Raw genomic sequence first — 24,188 nt, 5'->3', positions numbered from 1 at the left:
TGTGGCACAGAGCAGCTGAGAGGAGAGGTGGAGTGTCTGCAGGAGTGCTGGGGAAATACCCCCCATGTGTTCCATTCAGCCCACTTTAGCCCTCCCACTGCTTTTGGATCTGTCATTCTAAATCTGATCATACAGCATTCTTCAGTGGTATCCTATTGTCCTCAAAGTCAAATATATCTTTCTAGCATCATATTCAGGTTGAGTATCTCTTATCCAAGTGTTTTTCAACCCTTTTTTAATCTTATGGCTCACTTGAACCTATAGTTAAACTTCCACAACACACTTAAATTACGTGATCAAAAAAAGTTAAAAAAAAAAAAGAATATACTTAATGTGCTTTGAATTTCTTTCAAAAATAAGGTAATCAATAATCTTTAAAAATTTCCACAGCACACCTAAGATCCTCTCATGGCACACCAGTTGAAAATCACTACCTTATTCAAAATGCTTGGGGCCAGAAGTGTTTCGATTTTGTATTTTTTTCAGATTTTAGAATATTTGCAGTTTACTTACTGGTGGAGCATCCCTAATCCAAAAATCCCCAATCCAAAATGCTCCAAAGACGATTTCCTTTGAGTATCATATAGGTGCTCAGAGAATTTCAGATTTGGGGTTTTCTGATTAGGGATGCTTTCATTCTACCCCACATCCTCCTGGGAACACACACTGCCTGAACACAGGGGGCCGCAGCCTCCACCCCTTGCTTCCGGGTCCCTGCTCCTGGAATGCCCGTCCCTCCCTTGAGAGCTCATTGTCCTGGGACTCCTGAAGGGAAGAGCTGCACCTCCGTTGGCCCCATCTCCTGGCAGGGATCTGTGGAATGTTCATCCAGACATGCCCACGAGGAAAAGGACTGTATCTGTCTCATCTGGACCTGGATAAGAGCGGTCTTCACTGGGGGCAGGGGAGAAAAACAAACATTTGATTGAGTTGGGTTCAGAGAGAAGAGAGAGAACTACAATCAGTGATTAGAAACAAGCTACTCAGTGAGCAAAGGGGAGCAGGGAAGTGGAATAGGGTCTAGAGGGGGACGTGGGGTCAAGAAAAGTTTTTAAATTTTGCTTTTTAACTTGAAGGAAATAACAGTGTGGTTGTAGAAAGTGGAAATAAGTATGTGTGTGTGTGTGTGTGTATGTTGTGTGGGGGGTGGGTATTGATGGTCCCGAGGGAAAGGAGGAGATTTTCTATATAACCTGTAAATATGTCGTGTGGCTGGGACACAGGAGGGAAGGGCCGGACTTACAGGGAGTGTGGACTGGCCATCTGTAGGAACAGAGAGATTGCAGAGAAGCCAGGTTCAGATGGTGGAGGGAGGGTACCGGGCAGCCTGAGAAATTCTGACATTCTCAAGGAAATCAGCAGCAAAGTTCTCAGGTGAGGGGGGAGACAGGAGTTGGGTGATGTGATGGGAGCAGATATGAGGTCAGTGTCTAGGAGAGTAGGACCACTGCGTGTGGACCAGGAAAATGAAATGTTGCTGGGCAATATGAAAGCCAGCTGAAGTTTGTAGCTATGATTCTAAAGTACGAGCAGAGCCAGATGTGGTGGAGCACACCCGGAATCCCAGCTACATGGGAAGCTGTGGCAGGAGGTTCGCTTGAGCCTTGGAGTTCAAGCCCAGCTTGGGCAGTATAGCAAGGCCTCATCTCTAAAATAAATGAAAATTAAAAAAAAACATAAAATGAGACCAATCAACAGGATTGAGTATTTTTCTCTAGCAGAGTTAGTTGTGCAGGTACCGGAGAATACGTGGAAAGACAGACATGCTCCCCACCTTCCTGGAGATTGTTTTAGAAAGAGAAGAGAACACGGGATGGGTAATTCCTGTAACACATAGGGAGGAGTGCCACTGATAGTGAGCAGTCCCTGGGCTGGATGAGGTCCCCGGAAGCCTGTGCTCTTACGGATAGTGCGCTGCAAGATAGGCTGGCACTTTGTGGTTCTTACCGTGCACTGCAACTTCATACTTATTGTTATGTGAGCTGTAAATTAACTAGGACAAGTAGCAGTTGCCCAGGACGTAAAAGCTGTCTAAATGGACCTAACCCAAGGCAGGAAGGCCACTTTCAGGAGCTAGGCATTGTTATAAAGTGCATGAAATGCATCCTCTCCCTCCCGTTCCTTTCCCTTTCCATGGAATCTTTCTAGATGTGGGCAGTCACTTAAAGACTCGTGCTGCGGGATGGGAGAACATTATCTTTCTGCAGCTCATGTGCAGCATGATCGACGGTAGCTCATGGAAGGAAGGGGCTGGTAAAGGGGCTGTTGGTCATTGTAAGTATAATAGAATTCATTATACTTATTATCTAAATAGTGAAAAGAAACCCTTTGCTTCTCAGTCCACTGTCTCCAAGACCCTGTGAAAATGTTCTGATTTTGAGAGAATTGCTGAAATATTGCCTAGGAGGAACTTGCATTCAAGTCTCAAACTTTGTACACTCAAACCTTTAATTAAGATGTTCCTACAGCATCATTCCATGAGATGAGTAGCAGTGGAGGTCCTTGCCTTGTCCCTGGAAGCCCCTTATGAGACTCTCTCTGATCTGGCTGGTCACTACATGCCCAGGGACTCAGAGCTGGTAGCATCAGTTCCACCTGAGAGCTTGTTAGAGACACAAGTTGATGGGTCCCTCCCCAGACCTACTCAGGGCGAGTCGGGTGCAGCACCTGTGTTTCCCCAGGATACCCTGGTGATGTATATGGCATGTTAAAGTTTGAGAGTAAGTGGCCTAAAATATTATTGATCTTGAATCCTCGTCCTTCAGTTTATTAAATAATATCAGGAATAAATTACTCCTCCTAAAGCTCCTCCTGAAACCAGACAGGTATGAGTGAGCAGGGACAGGTGTAGCGACACCCAAAGGACGAACAAGGCATGACAGCGACACCCAGAGGACGAACAAGGCATGATTTCCCCAAGTCAGAGTAGGGCCCTCTCTCGTCACTGTTGGATTTGGGGCGTAAGTCTTTGCGTAGGGAGCTTTCTGTGCACTGCAGGATCTTAGCACACCTTGCCTCTCCCCACTAGACCCCAGCAGCACCCTTCCAGGTTTGGGCTGTGAGAACTAATAGTGTTTCAAGACTGTAGGGGAACAGAGTGGGGGGGTGGCAATATCACTCCACCTCCCAACCACGCTCTTAGAGTGGTGGAAACCGTGGGTGCCTTTGGAGGGGGTGTCAGGCAGGGGTGTCCTGCAGAGGCAGTGGCCTGGCGTTCATACGTCGGGGAGAAGTTGGGTGCCCAGGCTCACTGCTTGCCGGCATGGCTCGAGTTTTTCATGCATTGCCTCTTTTGGTCTGTCAACAAACCCAAGGCACAGGGTTCCCCCCACTTATGGATGAAGAAAACCCAGGGCTTGGGGATTCCCCCCACTTTATGGATGAAGAAAACACACTTCAGAGAAGTTGTCACCCTGATAAGTAGGTTAACAGGGATTCAGGTCCAGGGCCTCTTGGAGCACTACCCTAGGCACTCACCTCTTCTGTCTGCACCTCCTTGTCCTCCTGTGCGTCTGTGGCCTTTCTCTGTCTCCAGACTCTGAGAAGGACTGGCCAGGGGAAACAGGCAATTATTGGCCAGAGCCCAGGACTGGCTTTCAAAATATTTGCTCTGGCAGAAAAGCAGACATCAAAGCACCATGTTTACTTCTATGCTGGCTCCCTCCCCAGGTGCTGCCCCTGCCTCCACCCTCTGTCACTTCCCCCTCCTCCTACTTCCTGGGTGGAAGAAGCTCTAGCTGCATGCCCGCCCCCAGCCCAGTGCCTGGATATCAAAGGCTCCCCTGCTGAGGGCCTGGGGGCAGCTGCACCATCAAAGGGAGCCCATGGGGGTGGAGGAAGAACAGGACCTGAGTTCACATGAAAGGGCCACCTTGTCTCCTGATCCTGAGAGTCACTTTGCTGGGTGCCAGGGACTCCACAGAGCCAGCATCTGGCAGTGGATTGCAGGGGAAGCAGCACCCTCTGGATTTCTCTTTGTAAATGGAGAGGTGGAACCATGTGGTCTCTTTTTAAAGAGGGTGGGCCTTAGGGAGCAGTGGTGCCTCAGATCACCTGCGGAGGGAGATGCCTGCTCTCTGGCCCCCATCTCCCATCCACCTGGGTCCTGTTTAAGATCTGAAGGGACTGCCATGCACAGCCAGGGTGGAGAACCCTGATGTGAGCCTGAAAGGGCTCTGGGCTGGACTGAACTGATGTTTGAGCCCCAGCTCTATCACTTGGCCATCCCAAGGCATTTATTTAATGTCACAGGGCCTCAGTTTTGTATGTGGGTATAATGGGGATTATGGGCTCAACTTCGAAGCAGTACAACAAGAAACTCAGGAGCATGGTGAAGTGGCAGCTGGTGACAGACCGGCAGTGCGTCTCAGCCCTTCTGACATTTTAGGTAGACTGCGCCTCAGCACTGCTGACTCCTGGGCCTTTCTGCCTTTTTGCTGTTGTGAATTATCCTCTATGAACGTGGGTAGATGAGCGTGTGTCTGAGTCCTTGCTTTCAGTTCTTCTGGGTGTACACGCACAAGTGGAGTTGCTGGATCAAATGGTGATTTTGATTTAATGTTTGAGGAACGGCCAAACTTCTCCACCTCGGCCGCACCGTCCATTCCCACCAGCAGCGCACACGAGTTCCATTTTCTCCACACCCTCGTCAGCCTTCCTCTCTCCCTTTACCTGCTTGCTTTCTTCCACTAGCTCTCCTTTCCCAGCCTCAGGGCTTTGCACCTGCTGGTCCCCCTGCCTGGGTCTCGCCCCCTCTGCTGCACCTTGCTTGGTGGACTCCTCCTCCTCCTTTAGGTGCTAAGCGTCATTCTTACCTCTGCTGCTCAGCCTTCTTTGTCCTCCGAACTGAATTACCCTCCTTTAGTCGCTCTGGTGTTATTCTGTTCACTTCCTCTGCAGCCCCTTGCCAAACTTTGTGGTTGTATAGCAAGTAATTTACTTTTCAGACTCTTGTTACACTCCCAGTTCTGAGCTCACTGGCTAGTACATGATAGGAGCTCAGTGAACAGTCTCAGGAAGCCTCAGGTCACCCGGTGCGTGTTTATGACAAGCCAAGCCTGAACCAGACACAGAAAGATGGTGAAGGTATTCTTGGCAAGGGAGTAACTTGCAAGCTGATAAAGGCAGGTGGGAAAAAAGGATTGTGTTTTGAGCTAAAGGTCACGAGTATTCACGTCCCTCCTTCTAGAACGCGAGCAGCTCCCAGAGTCAGTCAGCTGGGGTGTTCACGGTGTAGGCTCTTCTTGCCTTAAGTTGTATCCTGGCTTTACTGTGTTCTGTCTAGTCTTCCTCAGCTGTGAAATGAAGATGGTCACGTCACCTACCACTGGTGCTTGAATATTGTGTGCTTATGAGTTACTTGGTGTAAAGTGCTTAGGGAAGGGCCTGGCACATAGAAAGCTCTTAGCAAGGACAGCTATTATTACTATTTATTAGTTTTCACTCTGATGCTGTGGAGATACAGATAATGAGCTGGGGTTAGAGGGCTCTGCCAAGTGCATTCTTCTGTTTAGCACTCAGGATGGTGCTTTTAAAAAAATATTTCTAGGAGCCAAAACATGTATTGCATGACTCATTGTTGAAACTCTTAAGGTGAGCTGGATGGGGCAGCAGCTGCCCTCTTGGGGTCGGGGATTCTTCCTTCCTGGATCCAAGCCTGAGTCTGCAGTGTGCAATTTTCGGGGGCCTCCTCCAACCAGCCCCCGAGGTAATCCGTCTTTCAGCCTTGGTGTTCCAGTTATACTTTCTCTTGTGCTCGCCAAGGTAGCCACGTTTGCCATGGGGGTCAACTTCCGAAGGTGGCAGGCCTTGGAGCCACACAGCAGTGACACAATGTGGACATCTTACTGCAACGCTTTCCAAATGATGATGTTTCCTCTGTCAGCTGGCTTCTGTGGTTGAGATCAGAGAGGCAGATGGCTCTTGAGAGGGGCTATCCATCTCTCCTGATCAGCTCCAGAATTAAGGGAATTTTAAGTTTTGGTCTTAGTATTTCCCTAGGACAGTGGTTCTCAACCTTCCTAATGCCACGACCCTTTAATACAGTTCCCCATGTTGTGGTGATCCCCAACCATAAAATGATTTTCATTGCTACTTCATAACTATAATTTTGCTACTGTTATAAGTCGTAATGTACATATCTGATATATAGGATGTATTTTCATTGTTACAAATTAAACATAATTAAAGCATAGTGATTAATCACAAAATAATATGTAATTATATATTGTGAAATATTTATTTCTAATCACAAAACAATAAAATTTTGTCTTGAAGCATGGTGTAGCATGGGTAACAGTCTTAATATAACAGCAGTAAACTACATTGCTACATTCTGCCACAGTACGTGTAAAAAACCAACGTCAGTGGGAAGGTTGTGATTGCATCTTTTTCACCAGATCAGAAATTCTCAGGGCAGTCTTTGCAAGAGCACACTGAAGATCATCTTCTCCAACAAGCCTACTTCTGTATTTAGACTTGATAACCAACAAGCTGGAAAACCCTGTTTCACAAAGATATGTTGTTGGAAATGAAAGAAGAAGGTGCAACACAGTCTCAGACAGGACAGGATGTGACTGCGAACACTCCATCCAGAGTTTTGTAACTGGCACTGTAGAGAAATCAGTTCTCTCCGCATCCCTGTTAATAAGTTCAATGAACTCCTCTTGTGCTATCTCAGGAACATCTTCAACTTTGACTGTGAAGGGGCTTCTGGCAAGTGCAAACGCGGTGTCAGGTAGATTTGGAAAGTCCGATGAAATTTCGTCTGCAAGCATGTGCAAGTGTTCTTTCACAGAAATTATCATCGTAATCTTTTTATCTAGTTCAATGTCATGTTCCTCAAAGAAAGCATATAAGGTAGGCAACATGTAAATTTTATTTTCATCCAATTTCTTTTGTGAAAGCTGTAGTTTCATTTGGAATAATCGGATCTTTTCAGACAAATCGAGGCATGTTGCATTTGGTCCTTGCAGTGATAACTTTAACTCATTCAAGATGGCAAAGATATCAAACAAGTAAGCTGTTTTCTGCAGTTCACTTTTATCCCTGAAAAGTGCTTCAAACTGCGGTCTTGCTTTCTGATTAAAAACCATTTTGAGTTCATCACGAAGCTCAAAAACACATTTTAAAACTTTTCCTCTCAACAACCGTCTCACTTCAGTGTGAAACAGCAGAGCATTGTTTGGCACATCCAACTTACTGCACAGTTGCGAAAACAGTTGACTGTTTAAAGTGCTTGCCTTTACAAAATTGACAGAACGTATGACGCTTTTCATTACTTCTTGTAACTCTTGTGGCAGCGTCTTCATTGCTAATATTTGCTGATGAATCATACAGTGAGTTCCGATGACTTTTGGTGACTCCTTCAGTGTCAATCATTGAAATCCAGTTGGACATCCTAGCATAGCTGGAGCACCATCTGTGCAACCACAAACCTTTTCCCAAGAGGTCTTAGGCTCTTTCAGAAATGAACCAACTGTGTTAAATGCATCACGTGCAGTAGTTGTCGTTTCAAGAGCTTTGCAAAAAAGAAACTCATCTTTAAAGTCGCCATCATTAATATACCTCATGTAAACCGGTAACTGTGAACAGTTTGCAACATCTCTAGATTCATCAAGCTGGATACTAAATGCTGGAAGCGGAGCAGATTTAATTTCCTGGATTGCCTGATCAAGAATATCAGCAGACATGTTATCTATTCTTCTGCGGACAGTGTCGTTAGATAAGGCAATTGCACTCAATTTTGTAACAAATTTGTCTCGGATCATAACTCGAACAATGTCTTTGGCCGCTGGCAACAGTAAATCCTCAGCAATGGTGTGAGGTTTCATAGCTCTGGCGATTCTGAGTGCCACCAAATGTGAAGCTTCAATGGCTGCTACATTTTGTTTGTAGTACTTGTCACCAGGGTCGAGTCTGGCTTTCTTGAGTCCATCAGCTTTGCTTCTAAAATAGTTGGTATCCTTGCCGGCAAAGCTCAGATACTTGCCATCAAAATGGTGTTTTAGTTTGTTCGGCTTCGTAGACTCGTCTGATAGAACTTCACAACAAATAACACATAGAGGTTTCTCCATTCCTGCTGTAATTATTGAGGTAAAACCTTACTGTAAAAAATCCTCACTGTATTTTCTTTTCTTAACATTTTTCTCTATATGATCCATTGTCATGGCATGGTTTACTAATGAAAATAATATATAACAATAGCTTTAATAATACAAAAGATGATACATGGCATATTTCAGTCAATAAAGTTCACTGAAGTTTCTTATGATTTACCATTCTCTGTGTTGTTGTTTTTACATACCTGTCACTATCACAAGGGGGCAGTATTCACATCACCCACAGCTGAATATAAAAAGACCGATCAGCATCCAGATTAAGTGCCCACGGTACATATACATATATATGTGTATTTTGCAGCAGTTGATGATTTTACAGTACATGATTTTACATTTACTCAGTAATTATAATTCATGAAGTGTCGTTTTACCTCCAGTACTGCTGCTTTCAACACAGTACCTGCTTTTAACAGAGTAGCTGCTTTCAACACAGCGGCTGCTTTCTACACAGTAGCTGCTCTCTACCCCCGTGGGACCGGTCCGCATAAGTACAGTATGGCGCCAACCCTGTCACATACACCTGTATTTGTATGGGGTGTATGTGATGGGGTTGGTGCGATGATGTCATCACACTGGGTACTCCTATGTGGGCCTATCTGCATGTGGGCGGACCCACCTGGAGACAGATAGAGGAGCAGGGTCTTGGTTCCTAAGACCATCGGAAATATGTGTTTTCTGATGGTCTTAGGCGACCCCTGTGAAAGGGTCCTTGGACCCCTGAAGGGGTTGCAACCCACAGGTTGAGAACTGCTGTCCTAGGATCATTCTCTCTTATGTTATCTGGAGAGGTCACTCTAATTGTTAGTAAAACATTGTACCAAGCAAGGGAATCAGGACAGATAGGAGACTGGAGACTTTGCCTTCCGCATGGAAAGCAGAGGGACTATGGACTGTCCCTTTCCTGTCCCTGCAGCTGGAGCTTGGGCTTGTGATCCAGGCCTGACTATCAGGACTGCTGTCCCGTCTGAAGGCTCTGCTGAGGAGGCTCATGCTTCTAAGCTCATGTTGTCGGTAAGATTCTGTTCCTCAGGGGCTGTTGGCCTGAGGCCCTCATTTCCTTGCCGGCTGTTGGCTGGAGGAGCCTTCAGATCCTTGCCACTTGGGCCACCCCACCATGGAAGCTTTCCTCATCCAAGCCAGCTTGAGGGAGAATCTGCTAACGAAACAGAAGTCAAAATCCTTTGTAGTCTAATCACGGAACTGACATTCTCTCAACATTGCTATGTTCTTTTGGTGAGGTGCAAGTTACAGGGAGGGGATTACACAAGGCCGTGAACACCAGGAGGTGGGAACACTTGGGGCCATCTTGGAGGCTGCACACCAAAGGCCTATCTTGCAGACCTTTCCTGAGATTTCTAGGCTACTCAATATCTCTCTCTTCCCCCTGCCCCCACCCATTTTGAGACAGAGTCTCACTCTGCCACCCTGGGTAGAGTGCCATGTTCTCATAGCTCCTAGCAACCCCAATTTCTTGGGCTCAAGCAGTCATCCCAAGCAGCTGGAACTATAGGTACCTGCCATGATGTCTGCTGGTTTTTCCATTTTTTTTTATTTGAGACGGTGCTCAAATTCTGTTACCTGGGGTAAAGTGCCGGTGGCATCATAGTTCATAGCAACCTTAAACTCTTGGGCTTGAGCAATCCTCTTGCCTCCCAAGTGGCTCGGACTACGGTGTGCACCACTACACCTGGCCTAGTTTTTCTATTTTAGTAGAGACGGGGTCTCACTCTTGCTCAGCCTGGACTCGAACTCCTGAGCTGAAGCATTCCACCTGCCTTGGCCTCCCAGATGCTAGGATTACAGGTGTGAGCCACCACACCTGACTTCAATGTATCTTTTTTAAAACATTTGCTTTTTGCATTTAGCTTGAGCTAAACAGAATCGATGACTTGTTTGTAACCAGATCACTACACATATTTGTTGCTTACTATTCTGTCATCTTGTGATTTTGGTATTTTTAAAAACAATTTAAAAAAATGGATGCACTTGTGGCGGGTGCCTGTAGTCCCGGCTACTTGGGAGGCGGAGGCAGTAGAATCCCTTGAGCCCAGGAGTTGGAGGTTGCTGTGAGCTGTGATGTGAGCCCAGGAGTTGGAGGTTGCTGTGAGCTGTGATGCCACAGCACTCTACCCAGGGTGACAGCTTGAGGCTCTGTGTCAAAAAAAAAAAAAAGGAAAAGAAAAAAAGGCATAATGGTAGTCTTAATAAGGCTGTAATTTTTTGTCTTCTTTTGAAAGATTAAACTTTTATCTCTTGAAAAAAAAAATGGATGCACGATAGGTGTACATAATCTAGGGTACATGTGATAATTTAATACATTCATGTAATTTGTAAAGATCAACCCAGCGTACTTGGGATATGTATCGCCTTGAATACTTGTGGTTTCTGCTGATTTACAACCTTTCCCTGTGAGGTTCAGGCTACTTGGTGAACTTATTGACATGGCCCCATTATTCCTTTCTCCTCCCAAAGTTATCAATGCTGTGTCTGAACATTTTATTACCTCAGAGCCAGTTAGCATCCCTCAGAAAACTTGTTTGAATATTAATCTCCATAACGAGCGTAGAAAAGAGATTAAGAACAGAGAATGAGCTCTGTCAAACTACAAAAACTGAGTCCTGTTAATGGGACAGCCCATAAATTCTCACATCTCGGGTGGCGCCTGTGGCTCAAAGAGTAGGGCGCTGGCCCCATATACTGCAGGTGGCAGGTTCAAACCCAGCCCTGGTCAAAAAAAAAACAAAATTCTCACATCTCGCCCAGGATTTTTGAGGCTTGTCCTCATTTGAAGCATCAGAAATCCAGTGCAAGGTGGTTTAAGCAAGAAAAGGGAGTTGGTCTGCTCCACTAACTGGGAGAAATACTGAGGAGAATGAATGCCAGAGCTCCAGGGCCTGCCGGAAGTGGCTCAGGGAAGGCAGCTCTGCTTCTGGCTCCCACCGACATCGCCGTCATCTCTGCGTCTTGCTTTCTTGGCCTCATTCGTTGCCACAACCAGGCCTTCTCAGCTTGCTGATGTGTGATCTTTGGCAAGGACCACTTCACTTTGAGACAGAGGAGTGAGAAGGGTTGGCTTAGGTGTTTATTCCCATGGCTGGGAAGATGGGGTACTTGGCTAGGCCAGGCTTGGGTCACACGGCTGCCTCCCTGTTTCTGGAAATATGAAAACCATCAACCACCACTGCTCAGCCCAGGCTCTGAGTGAAGCCCAGGGCACTGACAGACCCACACACACGTGATCCATAAAATCTTGCAGACTACCTAAAGGATAAGGCAGCGGCATAGTCCTAACTAGGAAACGTGAGTTAGACTGATCCTTTTGGCCCATGTTTTTCATGGAGTCTTGGAACTAATTTTATTGCATCCAAAGTCCAGTGTTCAGTCTACTGGCAACATAGAATCAGACTGGATTTTTACATTTTAGATTTTACTCTTTCTCTAACTACTTGGCAGTTGAAAAAAATTATTAGTAGAGACAAGAAGGCCACAGTTGACATGGAAAATAACTGTCCATTTCATGGACTCATGACCAAGGTTAAATGACAATAACAAAGGAGGACGGAGCTTTTTATTTATTGCTACTTTCTATGATTTGTGGGCAGACTGTCATTATTTTGTTGTGTTTTTTGTTCTTTTAACCTTTCAAGGAAGGAAAGATTTGTCAAGTTTATAAAAACCATATGTATTCAAGGACTCATTAATCTTAAGGCTAAGGGTAAATCTTGTTTTTAGAACCATATAAATATAGATTGAGGTCAAGATGAGTCAAACACTTACTTAACTTTTGGAAGATGTGATGCTGTTCTCCTTTCCATGTGTATCTCTATTAGCCCTGAAGTTGCCCTGGTGACTCCCCCGGAGAAGCTGCAGTGGGCTCCTTAGTTCTCTCCTGGCTTGGGACCATTCCCAACCGCTATGGGGATCTTCTCACTGCCCCATGCTTGTTCTTTGGCAGTTCTTTAGGGAGGGCCCTGGATGATACTGGAGGTGAGGAAGTGATTTTTAGCTGGCAACCATCAGAGTAAAGTCCTTGAGTCTTCTGACTTCGGTTTGAATAATCTTTCCGCCAGGACCTGTGGGATATGTTTTATAAAATAAACGGCTTCAGAGTCAGGCTGAACTGTACTGGATTTAACATTTTGGAGCCACTGGGCAAGTTCTTGGACTTCACTAAGCCTTGTTTTCCTCTTCTGTAAAATGGAGGTGCACATAACCTCTAGCTCACATATGTGCTAAGTGCTGGAAGCAATTATGTAGAGCCAGCCTTCCTATAATCTGGTGTAGAGCTCTTCCCTCAAGTGAAAAGGCAGCTAAGTTTCAAATTTAGACTGAGAACCAATCCTGAGGATGATGGTGGGTGCACAGAAGTGAATATAAAACTTACTCGATGTCTCCCCAAGGCAGAGTTGTACAGTGACCAGAAACTCAGTTCTTGGTTCAGACAGACTCGGTTTGACTCTTAGCAAAGACCCTTCCTAGTTTTGTGATACTGGGACATTTTAGTTCACTTCTTTAAATATTTGTTTTCTTATCTGTAAAATGGGACTAATAACAACATAACCCCCACAGGAATTTGATATGTATAATAAAATAATCCAAGTAAAATATTTAGCATAATATTTAAAAGTACTAGAGTGGTTGTAATAATCTCAAGAATAGTCCTTTTTGGGTCCCTGTGTGGCTCCTCTCCACCATGCGCTGCTAACCTCCCCCAAACCTCCAGGCAAAGAGCAAAATACCGCTGCCACCTCAAGCGGGAGGGGATCTCTGGGCAGAGGCTTGGGGACCACTCTGAATAGGGTTTTCATGTGGCGAACCTCTTGGAGATTCTGTTTCTCAACTGCGAAATGAGAACAATAATTCTTGTTGTGAAGATTAGGGGTAATATATTTAAGTAGATGTCAGCCTTTGGAGGTTGGCTTCCAAAGTTCCCCCCCCCCGGCCATGTTCACTTCTCAGGTCATGGGGCTGATGTACGTGAGGATCTCCAGAAGCCAATCTCAGCTGATCCTGCTGTCAGGTTTATCCTTACTCTTCTTGCTGGCCCTTAGCCAGACTTCCCAGCTCTTCCGCCTGCCTAATTTCCTTCAAACCAAGGTCTATGGGGCTGTGATAACTGGTGCTGCCACTTGGAAACATGCTCTTTTTTTTTTTTTAAGACAGACTTTCACTCTGTCACCCTGGGTAGAGTGCCGTAGCATCACAGCTCACAGCAACCTCAAATTCTTGGCCTCAAGTGATTCTCTTGCCTCAGCCTCCTGAGTAGTTGGGATTACAGGCGCCTGCCACTATGCATAGCTATTTTTAGGAACAGGGTCTCTGTCTTGCTCAGGCTGGTCTCAAACTCCTGAGCTCAGGCAGTCCACCCACTTCAGCCTCCCAGAGGCTAGGATTACAGGTGTGAGCCACTGCACCCGGTCCCCTAGAAACATGCGCTTCACGTGACACCTGGCGTGGGTGCCAGGTAAGAGGCAAGGCAGGGATCAGTCTCAGCTCCACCAAGAGTGGACACGTGACACTGTCCACTCACACTGACATCGTTGTGACTTTGTGTCAAGACTGGCAAGGAACATTAGCAAACAAAAGATTTGTTTGATGTAGAAAAAAAATTATATTCAAAGGTCAAAGTTTCAGCTCGGCGTCTGTAGCTCAAGGGGCTAGGGCTCTAGCCACATACACCGGAGGTAGTGGGTTCGAGCCCAGTCCAGGCCTGCCAAACAGCAATGACAACTACAGCCAAAAAATAGCTGGGCATTGTGGCGGGTGCCTGTAGTCCCAGTTTGGGAGGCTGAGGCAGGAGAATCGCTTAAGCCCAAAAGAGTTTAAGGTTGCTGTGAGCTATGACGCTATAGCACTCTATGGAGGGTGACATAGTGAGACTCTGTCTCAAAAAATAAAAAAGAACAAAGGTCAAAGTTTCCTGAAGAAAGTTCTCTGGACTTCTGCCTGGTACTGGAAAGCTCTACAGTGATAGGAAGGCTGCATCCTGCAAGTTTTCAGTTCCTCATGCAGGAGCTCGTTCCCTGACATCATTTCTCATGGGTCTCTATTCGGGAGAGGAAAGAGCCCGGGGGTGCTCACAAGCTTAGCGACCACTGCTGACGTCCTCCCCGCTTGTGTCTTGCAGCCTACTTCTGTTTCCTCCTGACCGCTCTGGGTGTGACAGCCGGTGCCCATCGCTTGTGGAGCCACAGGTCCTACAAGGCCAAGCTGCCTCTCAGGATATTTCTGGCTGCCGCCAACTCCATGGCTTTCCAGGTGGGGATGGAGGGTCGTCTCTGCCTTGGGGACCCAGTGCAGATGGCTATGTGGAAGGAGGGGGAGGATGGACACGTACCCTTCCACCCCTGTCCTAGGCTCAGCACTCAGGCCCTAAGGGCTCTCAGTCTTAGATTAGGTTTTATCTTCTTATAGTTTTCAGATAGAGTAAAACGTCCCCTGGGGATTTTGTGCCCCAAGCCATGCTGACCTATTGAGGGTGAAAGGAGTATCCTTGTCCAGAGTCTATGCTGTAAACATACCCTGAAACCCTCAACAAACCCCCTAACCAGTCCCCAAGATCTGTGATGAGCATGCTATGCGCATAACACATTTGATCCTCACAGTAACCCCACGAGCTAGATGTTATGTGCACCCCCATTTTACAGAAGAGGAAAGCAAGGCTTAGTGAGTCTAAGAACTTGCCCAGATCATATGGCTATAAAATGGTAAATTCAACACAGTCCAGTCTGACTCTAAGGCCATTTATTTTCTAAAACATATCCCAGAAGTTGCCCTAATAGGTCATGGTAGAAGATCATTCAATCTGAAGTTGGAAGACTCAGGGATTTTACTCTGATGGTTGCTAGCTAAAAATCACTTCCTCACCTCCAGTATCATCATCTGAAAAAATAAGAATACATAAGAAAAATAAGAATGAAATACAGCTTCATTCCCAGGGTTGTTAAGAAATCACTGAGAATTGTAGGAGTTATAAAAATGTAATAGACAGACATCACCACACTGGGATTGAGCCTTTAGGCCTATTCCAGTCCTAGATCATCCCCTAGCACCCTGGGCACTTTCTGAGCTGTGGGAATTTGGTTGTAACATGGATCTCTGTTTTCCCAATTCCTTACCCAATCTAGGCAGCATGGGAACAATTTGCTTTTAAAATTTCTGCCCATATATGAGTACAGATGATTCCAGGCCTGGTGTGTTTTCACCTGTTGGGAAGGAATGGTGACTTTCAGTGCTTTAAAGTCCCAGGAAACAGGTGACCTGGCAGCCTCCTTGTTACCCTCAAACACATAGCTTGTGCAGCCACCTTTGCAATGGGTCTCCCAGCCCCACAAGACAGCCTGACACAAGGCAGCATTTCTCTGACTGCTCTTGTAGCTGAGAATTTATTTCCCTACTTTAGGCTTCTCTTACACAGTTTGACCTTCCATAAAGCAAAGAGGATACAGCACAATAGATCAGCAAGGGACCACAGTTGGCGGTAGGAGTGGATACTGCTTATGATTCAAGCAAGTAGTACTGGGGGCTGTGCTCCCATGTATAGAGGTGTACTGGGCAGCTTCTTGGGTCCATGTTCTTCTGTTCACCATTGGCAATGTTAACTAAGTACACTTTATTTATTTATTCATTCATTCATTCATTTATTGAGACACAGTCTCACTTTGTTGTCCCAAGTGCAGTGCCGTAGCGTCATACTCACAGCAACCTCAAACTTTTGGGCTTAAGTGAGTCTCTTGCCTTAGCCTCCCAAGTGGCTGGGACTACAGGTCCACCACAACGCCTGGCTATTTTTAGAGATGGGGTCTCGCTCTTGCTCAGGCTGGTCTCCAACTCGTGAGCTCATGTGATCCGCATGCCTGGGCCTCCCAGAGTGGTAGGATTACAGGCGTGAGCCACTGCACCCAGCCACTATACTTTATTTTGACTTCAGCCATAATTCAGGGTTGTCTTTTGTTTATCTTCACTTAGAAAATCATCAACTTAGGTCAGAGATGCCATTCAGGACCTAACTTGATAACTTTCATTTATTTTGTTCAAACAGCTTATTATTTTTAGCCTCAATGATACACATGTAGTTATAAAACACCTCTATTACTGGAACTTGTAACTGGGGAGCCTAAAACTCTGCTTTTTCTTTTCCCAGAGGAACTGTTTACAACTCAATTTTCAAAAACATATGTTTCCTTAACAAAGCATCACATAAGAGAATATAGCACTATGATTTTAAATTTACTTTGGGGGAGAAAGTGCACTGTAGAGGGAAGTACCCAGATCCTGAAATAAATTCTCGGCTCTCCTATTGTTTGATGTGAGCCTTGGTGTAAGTCTCAGTTCCTTTATCTGTGAAGGGGGGATAATAATATTTACCTCACAGAGTTTTGGGGATGATAAAATCATAAATAAAAGCTGCCGAGCCCCTAGTAAGACTTGGGAACTATTGCTCACCTTCTTCTGTTTTATGAGAGTCAGTATACTGTCCACTCATTTCTATATCCTAATGCCTATCAGATGGAAAATATTCAGTGATCGTTTGCTAAATAAATACAAAATGAATAGCTTTATAAAATGTTATTAGAAGTCGTCACATTTGAACTAGGTATACTTCTTCCAGGCCCACATTTGTGGTGGATTTCTTTTTCATTCATTCAACACCATTCATTTGTTGAGCACCTACTATGTGGCAGGCACTGAGCATATAGCAAAGTACAAAGAATCAATAATCCTCACCCTCGCGAAGTTTTCCATCTATTAGGATGTTAGAATTCTCAGAGTTTCCCAGTGGAAATTTCAGTGCTTCATGGGCCTGGGGTTTGATGACAATGTCACTTAGACTTGTGTGAAAGTATCTTTGAGATCAGCATAGGGCCACCCTCCTATCACGTGCATAGGGAAGGAGCATCATTGCTCTAGACCAGTTAACCCCAGGAGGAGAACAACTTGGGAAAGTAAAAAAACACACTGTGATCTGCCAGTGTAGAGTATTGACATACAACCTTGACTTAATGCAGTCATTGATTTAGTTTCCCTTTGATGACTGCCGGGTTTCTGAAGATGGCTTCACAGCTTCTCCCCCTCCTCATCTCCACCAGAGTGGTCATGTCTTTGGTCAAAATGGACAAGTCATGCCATGGTTATCTCTGTTTGAGTATTGGCAGGTTTTTGCTAAATGCTGCAAACAAGAGCCTTGATCATTAAGAAAAAAAATCTTTTCTTTTTTTGTTTGAGACAGTCTCTAACCCTGTTGCCCTGGGTAGAGTGCAATGGTGTCATCATAGCTGACTGCAATTTCAAACTCCTGAGCTCAAGAAATCCTACTGTTGTAGCCTCCTACGTAGCTGGAACTACAGGTTCATGCCACCACACCCAGCTAATTTTTTCTATTTTTGGTAAAGACAGGGTCTCACACTTGATCAGACTGGTCTTGAACTCCTGACTTCTCGTGACCTTCCTTTTTCGGCTTCCCAGAGTGTTAGGATTACAGGTGTGAGCCACCATGCCGGGCCAAGAAAAATCTTAAAATTGTTACTTAATCATTTTAAACTTTCTGGTTTTTTTTTTGTAGAAGATATGTATGTGTGGGGCAGGGCAATATTGGGAGGTGGAGGTACTTTTAGTCTAAAGAGATGATAGTGGGGCAGGAATGCCTGAAAAGGGCTATAAAATCCTGGGTCCCCTCTACACCCTCAGCAGGGACCCCCTGAGGTCCTCTCTGGTCCATCCTCCTCCCTAACCAGCAGGGTGCAAGTCAATATAAAGACTGTTTGCAACTTCCTTAAAATTCTCTCCTAGTCAAATATGGACCCAGGTGAGGGACTCCTGCTATCCCGTGTTCTCCAAGAGTTCCATTTTCACAAGCAGTAGGCAGGGCTTTGGATTCGTGCTCTCACCCTTGTGCACTCGCCCCTGCTGGCTCCAGCTGGTCTTTGGTGAACCCAGTCCAACTAAAAGCACCAATTGGATGCTTCAGACTCCTGCCACACGGCCCACATTTCCTCATCAGATCACACAACAAGACATTGGATTTGGAGATGGAAGGGAACTTAGGGATTTAGTTTAAATCTTATTTTATAAAGGGGTAAACAGAGGTGCAGAGAATGCCATTGGATCATCAACACCGACTGAATCCCAGTCTGCTGACCCTCAGACCAAGGATCTGTGGCCTCACACGATGCATGTTCTTAGGTGACAGCCTGCAGTGTGATTCACAGACAACATACAGCTGGACCTTGTTTTAATTGGTGTATTCAGACCATTTACATTTAAAGTGGTTATTAATATAGTTGGATCGATATCTACCATGTTTCTAACTGTTTTGCCCTTGTTCTTATTTTTTTATATTTTGTATTTTACTTTTCCCTTCTGCTTTTTGTGGTTTTAGTTGAACATTTGTATGATTCTATTTTCTCTCCTCCTTCAGCATATCCATTACATTCCTTTTTATTATTTATTTATTTTTTCAGTTTTTGGCCGGGGCCGGGTTTGAACCCACCACCTCTGGTATATGGGGCCAGCACCCTACTCCTTTGAGCCACAGGCGCGCCCATTACATTCCTTTTTAAAAAATTTTACTGGTTGGCCTAGAATTTACAATATGCAACATACATTTACAAGTAATCCAAGTCCACTTTCGTATGACATTATGTTAAACCACTCTGTAGTAGGACAAGCACCTTGTGACAGTATCCCAGGGCCTCCCTTCTGCCCCTTACAACATTGTCATTCATCTATAAGCTGTAATCACTTTATAATACATTGTTGCTATTATTATTTTGAACAAAATTTTGTATGTAAGAAAAAGAAAAGTTTTTATTTTGCCTTATTCATATGCAGATCTGAGTTGCAGACTGATAAAATATTCCTTCCCTCTAAAGAACTTCTTTTATCATTTCTTATAAGGCTGCAAGGCAGGTCTACTGGTGACAAATTCACTCAATTTTTGTTTAAGAATTCTTCACCTGTCTTTCACTTTTTTTTTTTTTGAGACAGAGTCTCACTCTGTCACCCTGGGTAGCATGCCAGTGATGTCATAGCTTACAACAACCTCAAACTCTTGGGCTCAAGCTATCCTCTTGCTCCAGCTTCCCAAGTAGCTGGGATACAGGCACCTGCCACAAAGCCCAGCTAGATTGTGGTAGAGATGGGATCTAGCTCTTGCTCAGGCTGGTCTCAACCTCCTGAGCTCAAGGGATCCTCCCGCCTTGTCCTCCCAGAGTGCTGGGATTACAGGTGTGAGCCACCATGCCCAGCCTTCACCTTCACTTTTAAAGAGTAATTTTACTGGCCACAGAATTCTAGGTTGGTGGATTTTTTCTTTCAACATTTTAAATATTTTACTCCACTCTCTTCTTGTTTGCATGGTTTCCAAAGAGAAATTTGGTGTAATTTGCTGGGCCTTTGTATGCAAGCCTTCTGCTTTTTTCTCTCTCTTTCTTTCTTAGGTTGGGGTTGAACTCCTGGCCTCCAGTGATCCTCCAGCCTCTGCCTCCTGAGTAGCTGGGATTACAGCTGTGCACTACTGCACCTTCTGGCTTTTTTCAGGGTTTTCGTTTTGTCTTTGATTTCTGCAGTTTGAATCTGACATGGCTAAGTCTATGTTTTTTGATACTGATATTTATCTAGGTTGGTGTTCTCTGAGTTGCCTGGATCTGTGGTTTGGTTCTGTCATTAATTTTGGAGAATCCTTAGCTATAATTTCTTCAAGTATTTCTTTTGTTCTTTTCCTTGTTCTTTTGATATGTCTACGTCATATTTTCACCTTATACATTTTATAATTGTTTCACAGCCTAGATACTCTGTTCTTCCTTTTCTCTTTTCATTTCTATTTGGGAAGTTTCTAAATAACTTCAAGCTCACTGATTTTTTTGAATAAAACTTCAAGCTCACTGATTTTTTCCTCGGCTACCTTCAGCCTACTGACGAGCCCATCAGAGTCACTCTTCATTTGCTGTAGTGTTTTCAACTTCTAGCACTTCCTTTTTATTCTCTGCATTTCTATGTCTGTGACTTCATTACTCATTGGCCCTTCCATGTTGTCCAATTTCCCAATAGCACCTTCAGCTTATTAATCATAGTTGTTTTCAATTTCCAATCTGATAATTCAACATCTCTGCCACATCCGAGTCTGGGTCTGATGCTTGCTCTGTCTTTTTATTTTATTTTATTTTTTTGTAGAGACAGAGTCTCACTGTACCGCCCTCGGGTAGAGTGCCGTGGCGTCACACAGCTCACAGCAACCTCCAATTCATGGGCTTAAGTGATTCTCTTGCCTCAGCCTCCCGAGCAGCTGGGACTACAGGCGCCCGCCACAACGCCCGGCTATTTTTTTGTTGCAGTTTGGCCGGGGCTGGGTTTGAACCCTCCACCCTCGGCATATGGGGCCGGCGCCCTGCTCACTGAGCCACAGGCACCGCCCTGCTCTGGCTTTTTAGATTGTGTTTGTACCTTTTCGTGTGCTTTGTAATTTGTTTTCTTGAAAGCTGGATGTGATGTACTGAGTACAAGGAACTGAGGTAAATGGGCCTTTTGTGTGAGCTTTTGTGTTTATCTGGCTAGGAATTAGTCTGTGCCTACTGTTTGCTGCAGCTGTGGTGGCAGAGTCCTTATTTCTGTCTCCCCCATTGTCTTTGGAGTTTCCTGGAGACTTCTTTTAAATAGGGCCTAAGGCTTTCAGTTCTTTCGGTTGTAATTATACGGGAGCCCTACTGATGTGGGCTAAATTTGAGGGAGAAAGGGAGCCTTCTATGATTAGGTCTCAATCTTTTAGTATGCCTGAGCTGGGTATTTGCCTTCTGCCAGGCTGGTTAGGCTCTGGTAAAGCAATTTCTCTTGAGGATGGGTCTTATTGAGGGGACAGAGGGCTCTGGGTGTGTTAGGAAATGGCTGGTTTTCTCCTCCTCCTGCAGGAAGCACAAGGAGATTTTTCTCAGGCCTTCACAGTGAGAGCTTGGTAGGGATCCTGGTGGTGAATTTATGACAGTGTTTGGCTTTCCTAGGACTAGACTCTCTTGCAGTTCTTAACTCTCGAGTTTATCCACAGGAGCCTCCAGCAGTCGTCAGTGGCAGTGGAGGTGTTCCTCCCCACACGGTCAGCTGCACCTGCTTCTGGGCTTGTGCGTCCCTAAGCAGCAGTTCTCTGTGCTGTCTCTGGATTTCAGGGAGGCAGTTTGCCTTGTGACCTTAATTCTCTGGTGGATCTAAGAAGAGGTATTGATTTTCAGTTTGTTCAACTCTTTCTTGTTGTGAGGATAGAAACGATGACTCCTCGGCTGTCTCCATATTGGACCAGAAAGTAGAAGTTACAGTGCGATTTGTAAATGGACAGAACATAACATAAAAATATGTCAAGTAAATCACACGGTCATGGGTCATGAACTTTGGCAAGAATATAATAATTACACCACCACCGCTAATAATAAAAGATAATTATTGAGTGCTAATTATATACCGGCACTTCATTAAGTACCTTAAATAGTCATCTGATAATACCCTTCTAAGGTAGATAACTGTGATTTTTCTCATTTGATAGGTGAGGAAACAGGAAGGCGGCTATGTAGCCCGTCCTGGGGGGACCTTGACACCTGGGGTCATCTTCTTACTGCTGGTTTCTAATGTCTCTATAAAAGTACACGTTTATCCTTTCATCTGACAAGCACACATGCTAAGCGTTGTTCCGGGCACTGGAGCACAAGACAGCCACGGTCCTCCTCTTCATGACATGTATGTTACAGTGAGAGGGAAAGCAACTGAACACGTAAGCAAATTAATAAATAAAGATATTTAGAGAGAGAGGGATATAAAGAATTAGACACAGCGATGTCACATGCAGTGCCAGGGAGCGTGGTCAGAGAAGATCTCGCTGAGATGCCGCGAGGCCGACACCTGAAAGAGGGAAGGGGCAGGGGAAGCGTGTTCCACGGGGAGGGAGGACATGGGGCAAAGGCGGGAGCGAGGGTGGGGAGGTCAAAGGACAGGAAGACATCCAGCGTGGCCGGTCCATGTGAGCGTGAAAAGGACAGAGAGGGACAGGGCCACATCAGTTCAGGGCTCAGGGAGAACAAGGAGTTTGGATGTTGTTCTAAATGTCTCAGGAAGACACTGCAAAGTCTTAGGGGACTGACACAGCCACAAGCATGTTGGTGGCATGAGTAAGTCTCAGACCACAATCAGGAGACCCTGGAGATTTCGTGCCCGCTTCAGGCTCATAGACACTGCCCACGTCTGGGTCTCTGGTGGTTGTGCATGTCAAGGTGGGAGATTTGCACACAAGCCAATGGCCTCCAGTACCACTTGAGCTTTCATCAGGAACATAGAGGGCAGGTGGGTAGGAGAGCACAAAATCGCAGAACGCGTGCAGCTCAAGAATCCTTAATTTTATGTGGCACTCTGCACGTGGTAACTCTCCCTGCAGAAGTCCTGTTTCAGTGTTTGTGACCTTTCTGCACCGTGAGCCGAAGCTTCAGCTACACAGCTGCTTCACCTTCCTCCTTTCACCATGGGAGTGGGGGAGGTTGTGGGTTTTCTCCTCCCGTGTAAACAGATAACAGCAGAAGTGGTCCTGACCCACACTCCCCGATAAGCCTTTCCGATGTGATTTCGGGAGGCAATTTTCATCATGCGTTACATTATCTTTTCCCACAGCAGTTCACCCTCCTGGGGCATATTTGGAAGTCAAGTGGAAAGAGCACATAGTTCTGTTGTGTCTGAGCAGTGATGATGGTGATTTATCAATTCATCAAAGCATCATTAGTCCATACACCCTGTGTTATAACCCCCTCAGTCGTGCAGGGTAGTCCAACAGAAGAAGTGGTGCATCTGGGAGGTGGTGGAGAGAGGGAGAGAGAGGGAGCGAGGGAAAAAGTGAAAGAGAGGGAGAACTAGGAGGCTCCCCCGAGGCTGCTGCATGAGGCACGGCCTTTTCTTTCTGCACTTACCTGGCAGGATTAACTGTATTTCCTAACAATAAAAATGTACCTTTTAAGATAGAAAATAAAATGGCATCACCCTTAAGATGCCTCACTTCCTTTTTTGTTGGGTTTCTAGGTCATTGAAAGTAGGTAAGATGAGCGGAATCACCTAAGAAAATGAATCTTCGGGGTGCAAAAAGAGCAATTTTATAGATAGATGTACCAACCAACAGAGTCATCTGTCTCCCCACAGATACAGTGGGGTCTCTCTAAAGCAGATCTTACCTGCTTTGCCAAATGCATGCATTTCTATCCATTTCAAGATAATTAAATTTTTGTAAACAAAAAAACTTTAAAGAAATTTTATTTATAGCAATACTTGGTGGAGAGAATTTCTGTAAACAAATAACTACCAGATTTTATGTGTTTCATTCTGTCTCCTTCTCATAAAGACCTGTAGATGGCAGATCTCTTCAACTACCCAATCTCTTTTTCTCCTCCCACCACAGCAGGTCACAACTGGGAAACCTTACAAGCGTGGGTCTAATCCCTTCTGCAGCAACTAAAGAAGCTAAGGCCCAAATGTCTGAGCTTATTTTGTTTATTTTCCTGCATCATCCCCAAAGATGCTCATGAATGTCAAAGGAGACTGTTGTAATGCAACTTGATGTGCCATTTCAAGCCGTACCTGTCACCAACCATTTGGGCTGAGAGAGCACAGTGTTGTTGCTCATTCCTCAAATCCATTGCTCTCCTGCCAGAAGCTCTTACTTTCTAGGTTTCCAACCCACTGATTATTTTGCATTTTGGATGATTTCTCCCCCAGCTGCCTTCATTTACATTTTTCCTGAATCAAATCTCATTGTGATCATTTCTATTCATATTTCTAACCTCTTTAGATCCATCTGTGTTATTTCTCTGTCCTCAATGATGTCTGCAGCACCTCCTAATTTAGTGCCAACCAGAAATGTTATTTAAAAAATGTGTAAGTTCTTGTTCCCATTCATTAATGGAGACGCTAAATAAAACTAGATCCAGCAGACACAGTGGGGCCTCCCTTTAGCGGCCTCTTCTCCTCCCCCTCCATTGGCTTTTGAGCTGTTTTTCATCAGTGGTTCTTGTTTATCAAAGTTCAGGCTTTTCAATCATCCTGAGCCAGTTCCAA

At 45.1% G+C, this 24,188-nt stretch overlaps 1 protein-coding gene across 1 annotated transcript in view; it reads left to right on the top strand.

The window, feature by feature from the left end:
* Positions 1-24,188, top strand: part of SCD5 (stearoyl-CoA desaturase 5) — a 182,652-nt gene that overhangs the window by 91,108 nt on the left and 67,356 nt on the right. Inside the window, exon 2 of the mRNA XM_053594774.1 lies at positions 14,248-14,378. Coding sequence (XP_053450749.1) covers positions 14,248-14,378 — 131 coding nt within the window. The remainder of the gene's footprint in view (positions 1-14,247; positions 14,379-24,188) is intronic.

This window comes from Nycticebus coucang, chromosome 1, assembly GCF_027406575.1.
Source record: "Nycticebus coucang isolate mNycCou1 chromosome 1, mNycCou1.pri, whole genome shotgun sequence".
Lineage (NCBI taxonomy): Eukaryota > Metazoa > Chordata > Mammalia > Primates > Lorisidae > Nycticebus > Nycticebus coucang.
This window is presented reverse-complemented; position numbering and strand designations above follow the sequence as displayed.